Source organism: Hibiscus syriacus, unplaced genomic scaffold (assembly GCF_006381635.1).
Source record: "Hibiscus syriacus cultivar Baekdansim isolate YM2019G1 unplaced genomic scaffold, ASM638163v2 tig00110162_pilon, whole genome shotgun sequence".
Taxonomy (NCBI): Eukaryota; Viridiplantae; Streptophyta; class Magnoliopsida; order Malvales; family Malvaceae; genus Hibiscus; species Hibiscus syriacus.
This window is the reverse complement of record NW_024062609.1, coordinates 96,417-105,202: the sequence shown is the minus strand read 5'-3', so window position 1 is coordinate 105,202 and position 8,786 is coordinate 96,417. Positions and strand designations below refer to the sequence as shown.

At 39.1% G+C, this 8,786-nt stretch overlaps 1 protein-coding gene and 1 pseudogene across 1 annotated transcript; both read right to left on the bottom strand.

Annotated features, from left to right (window-relative positions):
- Positions 1-229: 229 nt before the first annotated feature.
- Positions 230-2,549, bottom strand: LOC120216585 (probable inactive poly [ADP-ribose] polymerase SRO3). Its single transcript, XM_039213950.1, has 4 exons — positions 1,415-2,549; positions 849-1,090; positions 646-764; positions 230-532 (listed from the first exon to the last, which is right to left on the bottom strand). Exons 1-4 carry the CDS (start codon positions 2,413-2,415, stop codon positions 431-433), a joined length of 1,464 nt encoding a protein of 487 aa, XP_039069881.1. The 5' UTR covers positions 2,416-2,549; the 3' UTR covers positions 230-430.
- A 3,075-nt stretch (positions 2,550-5,624) lies between these two features.
- Positions 5,625-8,603, bottom strand: LOC120216554 (annotated as a pseudogene).
- Between the last annotated feature and the right edge of the window lie 183 nt (positions 8,604-8,786).

The following is an 8,786-nucleotide window of genomic DNA, read 5'->3' as shown; positions in this document are numbered from 1 at the left end:
GTAAATAATGTTAGCAAGTGAAGAGGAACAAGCCTTTTAGAGCTTATGCGACAATATATTAATGTTATCAGAGGGTAGCTGCTGAAGATGTAAAACTATCAGAGAACCTTAGCTGCTCATTTCCTCATCACTTTACAATCTTTAGATGGTACACAGTCCAGAGGATAAATTCTGTTGTAAAAAGGAAAATGAGAATTTCGGAGACCGAAATTGGGAACTTAATTTCTTGAATCATGATTGCTACATGTACTGAGCTGTAAAACAAAAAGGAACACTGAACCCCTAAATAAATAAACGCTAGGAACATATTTTGCTGTTTTAGTGGTTGCCTGTACTAGTTGTGAGGTAACAATTAAATTTGGTTTTTTTCTTCTCCAAATAGTATAGGCAAAATAAATTAGGTATCCCAAACAATTTCAACACTTCCAAATCATCCAGAAGCATTGATCTCCTGAATAGCAGATCTCAGAACCTCATCCCCAGCAACCTCACGTAATTTCCTTACAAAAGCATCCTTGGCTATCGTTCCAGCCTGTGGTAAACAATTGAAAAAGAATATCAGAATGTTGCATAGATTTTAAAATGCAACTTCCATTACAAGCAACAATATATATCTTCATCTAATAGACAAGCACCCTAATTTACCTTATATGTGCTGTAAGTCATCAATATTTCCCGGACTTTGACGGGAGGAAGAGAGTTCTTAATCTTCGAAAACAATCTATCAAGGGAATACTTAACACCCATGGCCGGCCTCACTTGATCTACAAGAAAACGTACAAAACATTAGCTTCTAAAGTATGTTAAGGAAGAAGAAAAAGTATACCAAAGAGAGTAGAAAAGCTTACCTTGCATGTTAGTAGAAGGTCTGAAACTCACAACAGACTCGGGAAGAACATGCATGTTTGCATTCGTTGACCATACTACATACCACTTTGGGTTCATGGGATCATCAGAACCAGTATCAAAATCTACAGTAGACGGGAGATACTGTTCCGATCCAGCTTCCACTTTTTCAACATTCCCCAATATTACCCGGCACAGAATAAGATGTTTTAGACCATTATCATCAGCATCGGCCAGCTTTGCACTGCAACAATAAATCCAAAATTAAACAGAGATCAAAATAACAATATAAAAGTTGAAAATTACCAAAATAGAAATGAACGTATTGAGTAATGAAACTAGGGCTGAGTCTTCAATCGAATCAAGTAAAAAAAATTCGAGTAATGAGACGTATAAACAACTTGTCAAGACTTGGATATTCGTTCAATCTTGAGATTGACGGGTATAGAAAAAATACTACCACTTCTAGATTAAGAAAACTGCCCAAACCGGCACTTTAGCTTGAGCCTTGAATTATGACTGAAACTAACCTGCTAATGATAATAACAAAAGATCAGTAATCAATTACCTCAAGTGTGGCAAACCTAGGGGAGATAAATAAACGCCAATCCCATAAACATCAGTCGCAAGAAGCTTACTAGGCAACCCAAAGCCATGGACCAGAACACTTTCCGCGACCTTGGCGGAAGCCCCAAACCATGCATAAACTATATTTGAAGTGCCTCTTGCAGCCTTGGTAATCTCAACCTGCTTTTGGAAAACCTCGAGACGAGCCTTGTCGAAATGCGATTCCCGCTTACACTGATGAATTGCAGCAATCCTAACCTCAGCATGAACTTTCCTTATCCCGATCAAGAAATGATCCTTGATGAGCAAATACGCGCTCTCTGTTTCTTTTAACTGCTTCGTATTAGGCCATTTAGCAGCTCCTCCCTCCTCCAAACGCTGACATTTAATCGACCCACTTCCAACGGCCGCCCTGTAAGAGGAACTCACTTCAGGCTCCTCCTCACTCTTTCTCTTGATTGAACTTCGATCAATCTTAACCTCAATTTCAATCTTAGGATTGCAATTGTTATCCCTATTTTTATAATTGCAACTAGTATCATCATCCCACTCGCTACAATCTGATTCCATTAATTCTTCTTCGCTAAAAAAATCGCTAGGGAAAAAACACTTGCCGCTTTCGTCGATCCAAGAAATTGAACGGCAATTTCCCGTCAAGAATTCGATCTGCAACATCCTCTTCAAATCAAATATGTACTTCGCACCGTCAATCGATGCTTCGATAATCGGTTTCCGCTCCAAGAAACCGGCTCGTAGTGTTTCTACAACATCGACCGAGAAATTAATCCACGAATCATTTCGAAAGTACATGAACCGCAACGGAACCGCACTTCGTCCGAAATTGGAGTTGTTCTGCGAGAAAACTCGTTTCCAGAAACCAGATCGGGCGCTGCAACTACCACCGACGCGGTTTTTTGGCCTTTTCGAAGAGGAAATTGATGGCGGCGGCGGAGGAGGAGGAGGAGCCCTAACGCCGATGGATTCCACCAGATCCTTCATCATCGTCGCTGTTGAGCTTTCTTGGAACTATAAATTACGAAAACCAATATAAATTAAATAATTCTTCAGAATTCTCAACCAAAAGCAGCAGACAAACAACAGGGAGAATCGGAAGAGAAAGAAATGGGAACCCGCTTTATATAAACGCGCTCAAAGCATGAAAAATCCGTGAAGAATCTGGATTAGGGTTTTAATGAAATTACAACTCAGGCCTTCACATGCATGACCGTTAGATGGCATTGGTGGAAATGAACAGGGCATTTAAGATAATTCAGATTGAGGCGGTTACGGAATTATGGGGCCCGCAACAAACGTTCGTTCGAGACGAGAGGGCAGATTACTAAAAGATCAAACTTGCAGGCTAAGTACCTTTTCGATTGGTTTACTTTGCCATGCCACGTCAGATTGTTCCTATTCGCCATTTTTTGTCGTTTCTTTGGCCCAAAGAAATTTGAAATTTAGAAAACGTTGAGAGAATGCATTGCATTAGTTCAAACAAAAATATTTACCCGACTTTTTGACTTTCAACTTCCCTTTTAATCCGTGTATTCATAACTTGGAGAATAAGGATTCAATAATTTGATTAGTATTTTTTTACGTAAAATAATATTTCATTAATTGTATTTCTTTATTTATCACTTTACACGTTATGAATTTTATATAATTTGATTAATAGGTGTTTTAAACACTAATTAAATATGATTAAAATACCAATTTAGACAATTTATTTTTGGTATTGTTTACCATTCTTCTTGAAGTAGATAGGTTTGGAACCACGTGAAGGGTTCGGCTATTTGTATGAGCTCAAAGACTGAAAATAGGAGGCTATGAACAAAAAATTTAGATTCCAAATATAAGTTTCGATAAAAAAAATTGGATTTATTTAAAAATGTGTTAAATTAGGACTATTACATTTAAAATTTGAGTTAGACTCAATTCACTTTTAAAATTTATATTATATTATATTACTTTTTATATATACGATATAATTTATCTTTGTCATAACCTAATTTTGACCGAGCAGTTCAAATTGAAGTGAGAGGAATCGATGATTATTTTCAAATGCTCAGGCATTGATAGATATCAAGTTAATTCAAAGGTATTGGCGACGTGAACAACAAATAACCCATACTTTTGCTTGGGTTCGATCAATGGAAACTTTGGTCGTGAATGATGAATGAAAGTCGTTGCTTAATTGGGTTAATCGGATTCGAGACTACATGGTGCTTTTGGTCAATACCCAAACACCAAAAATATGTCCAAACCAAATTAAACCCATACGCCCAAGTCCATTTACCCAAATGCAAACCCATTTTCATTACCAAATTCAACCCAAATCCATTACATTTAATCCAGCAGCCCTAAAACCCAAATTGAATACCCTATAACCCAATTACATATGCATCTTTCAGTCATTTACAGACCATCCATTGACCCATCAAGCTCATACACTTGCAATTACCAAGACCCGTTTAATCTAAGGCTACAAAACATAAACCCTAGCCCTCTCTGAAGCTCACTGCGCCGCCAAAGTAGAATCCGTTAGATATAAAGGAGATCTAACGGTGCTGGATCATCAAAGGAAATTAGGGTTTTGTCGCCCTTTCACACTTGCGTCGCCAGCAAGAGCCTCTTCAGATTTCAAATATCGTGACCGGTGATCCCAGTCAACAGCCACCATCGTTCGCTACACCATTTGGTCCCCCACAATGGCTTCCAGCTCACCAAGCAACAGTGGTGCCTCTCCCATTCTGGTCTCCTATCTTCTTAGGCATTCAGCATCCCCTCGTACAGTAATAACCAAATCAGAGTCGCATGCAAAGACAAAAACAAAACGAAAATTGTAAAAAGAAATTTTTTTCTCTCTGATATTGTTGTAAGGTTATTATATAAACCCAAAAAGAAGATGTAATAGAGGACCGGACCCCATCTTTCGAAAAAAATATTGTAACAGAGCTCCCCCTAGTTTTTTTCCTTTCTCTCGATACATTGTAACAGAGGGACAAAACCCCTTCCATTCGAAGCAATTCAATACAGCAAGAGGCCTTTTCCTAGCCGATTCTCCTAGCTGTGCAGGCAGTCTTACCTCCTTCAAAGGGATAGTGGACCGGACTTACCACGACGGTGATGGGACAAACATCGAAAATTCGTGCTTGCTCGAAACGCACGAGATTGGCGGCAGGGGAAGTTCACCCCATCTGGGCGGTGATTACAAAGTTTGGTGGTTCGCCAAAAATTAAAAATTTGCTGTGGGTAATTTGCAAAGACAGATTACTCTCGAGCGAGGAGAGAGCTCGTCGGCACTTAACCTTGGATCCTAGCTGTTGAATGTGTGGAGTCCTCAAATCATATCCTTCGGGATCGTCCCTGTGCAATGCCAGTTTGGATTTCTTTGATAAAAGCAGATTGACTACGGAGTTTTTCACTTTGGACCTAGTGAACTGGGTTAACTTGAGAAATGGCAAGCACTATCCGAGAGTTAATGAAAACTGGGATTTGATGTTTGGTTCAGTCATTTGGGAGAGGACTAAGTGCTGCTGTAACCAAGTTAATACCGGTTGAAAGAACAATTTAACAAAATGAATGAAGTCTAAAACTAATAAAATTTGACGAATGAACAAGAACATTGGGTTGGACATGACAATTTTATCCATTTTAAAGTTAATAGGATTTAAAAAACAATTCAACCATAAGAAGGTTGGTGCTAAGGCCCCTCTCATCGTGAAGATAACTCCATAAAAAGGTTTGTAGGTTTAATTTGCATTTTGTTTAATTTAATTATTATTCCACCGATAATTTAACTTATTTATTTAATTTGATGATCATTGATTTTTGTGCAAGTCAATATGTTTTTGTTATCATTGATTGTAACTTAATTAATCAAATTTCAAGTCAATCTCGCAGTCTTTGTTAGATTCCTAATCTCTTCCCATATTTTGGTTATATTAAAAATGTTGTCAGCAATGAGTTGGGCTAGAAGGCCCATAGCCATGACCAGGTTAATCCAGCCGAACCCGGCCAATCAAACTTCAAAAAGCACTTATTGAAACATGTGGCATTTTGCATTGACATATTCATAGTCTGGTAAATTTAATTACATCATCAGCGCATAATGTTGGATTTCATGCATCACTATACTTTCTTACATCTTAGATGGAGCTTTAAAGCTGCTTTTGCCACCAAGTGCAGAAGGCAGCACATTAAGAAAACAAAAGGCTTCCAACATTTTACACAGAATCAAAGCATTGTAGGCGAGAGGGTCGATCCTGAGTCTGAAATGGCTTGTATGTCTTAAGGCTTTGAATCAGTCCTTGAACAGATCCAGCGGCAGCAATGAGTGAAACGATTAAGCAAACCCAGCTCAGTATTTTCAGCCATATCCACCTGAACGAGTACTTGGGCAATTTCGTTTGAGCAATGTGCATCTCTATCGGGAAGTAGACCGTCAATGGCCAAAATGAGCCGGCCCGATGAGTCCCAAGAAATTGTTGAAGAAAGGAAATATCATGGCTACTACGGCTGTCAGAATAACGTAGGCTGTCCTCCACACCAGCCTGAAGAAGTTGATGTAATAAACACCATAGCGTGGAACATCAACACCATGTTCTCTTGTAATGAACTTGTTTTCAGGCCACCGTCTGGCACACCAGCCCTCGATGAATCCGAATAAAGGTTGGGCAAATACCTGGATATATTTATTAACCATGTTAGACCTGGGTCATCAATGAGATTGAATCTTGTTAATATATATATGTATGCATATGAAATATGCTTGTTTGACCTGGTATGCTCCAATAAGATGAATGGCAATGCAGATGTTGGCGAAGTCGATCAACCAAAAGGGTTCATAGAAGCCGAAGCCAGTAAGGAAATTTCCTGGTGCATCCTTTCCGAAGGCTGCATATCCGACAAGGCCGCAAACGACATAGAATAGAGTCGTCGTTGAGACACCAAGGGTTGTTGCTGTCTTCATTGATTTGTTCTCTGGTGGACTGGATTTGATCATGTCCTGAATTCATGAAGGGAAAAAAGTAATTAACTTTAAAATTTCTTTGTACATATCCCTTTCTCACCATTTAGATCAGGCTGCACTTTGAAAAAGGTTATTCTTTTTTGAGATGGGACAAAAAAAGTTGATACTCAACTATTTCGGACGTTAAAATCTGCTGTGCTAATAGAGTCATGATAACTGATAAAAGAGAAGTTGGAAAAATAAAACTCACTTACTTTTCTCCTTTTGAAAAATGCAGTAGAATCTATGGACCAAATTCTGAAACATTCTGGTCCATAGGAATCTTTGGATATCAGAATCTTACATTATCTTACTCGAAAAGTGATTAATATATATTTGAAAATATGCAAATACTTGCCTGAATCTCAACCAGGATGGTAGAATAAGCATAGGCAAAGGCAATGTCTCCAATAGCTTGGAATGTCCTCCAAATCTTTTCAGATCCTGACACGCCCACCCCTACCGTCACTCCGGTTAAGGTTGTCCTCACATGTTCCCCACCTTGATGTTAATTAACGGAAGAGTTAGATTTACATGAAATTAAAGTCACTCTATCAAATGAATAAACCAGAAACAACGTCGTTCTTATCAGCTGTTAAAGTTACCTGCAACTTTGGCGATGGAAAGTCCAAGGCCAATGGAAGAATAAGCGAAAGACATGACGGCAGCAAGAATCGACAGCCACGAAATATTATGGAAGTTTGGGATTTGGCTGAGAAAGATCTGGATGCAAGCAAAGATGACCATGAAAGGGTTGTAGGATGTTTGGCACTTCACCTGATGGCCATGCTTGTGGAAGCAATTTGACCTTTTGACGGCCCTGATTTTACAACTAAATAGGACACAACAATTAAGAAAACCATTGTCATAGTCAGAGGGAGGTAATTTAATACTCAAGACTCAAACTTACACCCAGGGCCGGTCCAATGAGTTTTAATACACAAGACTCAAACTCAACACTCAAGTTGTGGCAGTTTTGATTACCTGAAAACACCAAGGATTGGAAGTCCTTTCTGCATGGCCAAACTTCGCTTCATAAGGAGGACTGCTCCTGCACCATCACTCACCTGGCTAGCATTTCCTAAGAAAAAATTGGGACAAAAATTTTCATTCAGATCAAATATTGTTCTGGTCAGAGTATAAACTTTCACAAATTTGATTCGTATATATATCAGCAGTTGTGGTTCCATCTTTCTTAAATGCAGGCTTCAATTTTGCTAGACCTGCCATGTTTGTCTCTGGGCGGATACACCATCATCCACCGAAATTACGACTGGCTTCGCTTCTCCAGTTTTAGGATTCACAATCTTTGCATATTAACAATGAAAGTTAATAAAATATCATAAAAATAATAAACCGGAAAAATTCACTACCTGAAATTGCCTTTGTGGCTACAGGGAACTTAGTAAAACTGATGCCCCTGCATGCTGCCCTCGGCCGTCGCCCATCTGGCACATATATTGGGCCGGCCCTGCTTACACCATGCTGATTGATGTTGTGATAGTGTAACCAATGGTTACTCCCAGAAGATTTACATACTGAGCTAATCCACAGAGTTGGACTTTTCTTCCTCCTGCAAAAGATAAGCATAAATTTTGATGTTTCATTAATGGTTCCCGTGGGATTGAATTGAATTATCTACATGGGGAAGTAGTTTCTCTTTAAAATACGGTATTCTCTTGGAACAGTAAACAATCAATTAATATGGAATTAATGTGAAGATTAACGCCTGAAATTAGTACCTAGATAAGCTCTAACAATATCCATGTAAGTATAGTTTCTCTTTCCATGGACAGGATCAGGAGCCCTATAGCAATCAGCAAGAAGGGTGGAGGTGAAGTAGGCGATGAAGGAGAAAGCCATGAGGACAGCCGGTCCAGCCACCCAACCCAACTGGGCAATGGCCATGCAAGAGACAGGACTCCAGATCCAATCACTGCTGTGATAATATGAGCACTTGCAGTAAGCCAAGTCCATTCAAATAAAAAAAAATCAAAGCTAAATAAGCACCATGATCAAAATTAGTATAATGCTAAGCCATTGAGGAGAAGAAATACGAATAACTACCGGTTCTTTTGACTCGACCATCATCATCCAAGTTCTTGCAGATATCACCATTCTCATAATCTACAGGGTTTCTCTCAATGAACATGCTAGTCTTTTGCATCTCTTTTGCCATCTCTTCAGCCTCGAGGATCAAATGATAATGAGTTGAAAACAAGCCTCATATGACGGGAGGAAAGGATAAAAATACAACTTGCTTTGAGGCCTGCAAGGAAGGGTAATGAGTTTAGAGAGAAAGGCAAACATATATAGGCTAACGTTGGAGGCTTGGAGCCGTAGGGCAGTGGAGTGTTTTTGG

Coding starts and splice junctions, on each gene's coding strand:
- LOC120216585 (XM_039213950.1), bottom strand. CDS start 2,415: ATGATGAAGGATCTGGTGGAATCCATCGGCGTTAGGGCTCCTCCTCCT. Junction 1,091..1,414: donor CTAGGTTTGCCACACTTGAG/GTAATTGATTAC, acceptor TTATTGTTGCAG/TGCAAAGCTGGCCGATGCTG. Junction 765..848: donor ACCTTCTACTAACATGCAAG/GTAAGCTTTTCT, acceptor GTTTTCTTGTAG/ATCAAGTGAGGCCGGCCATG.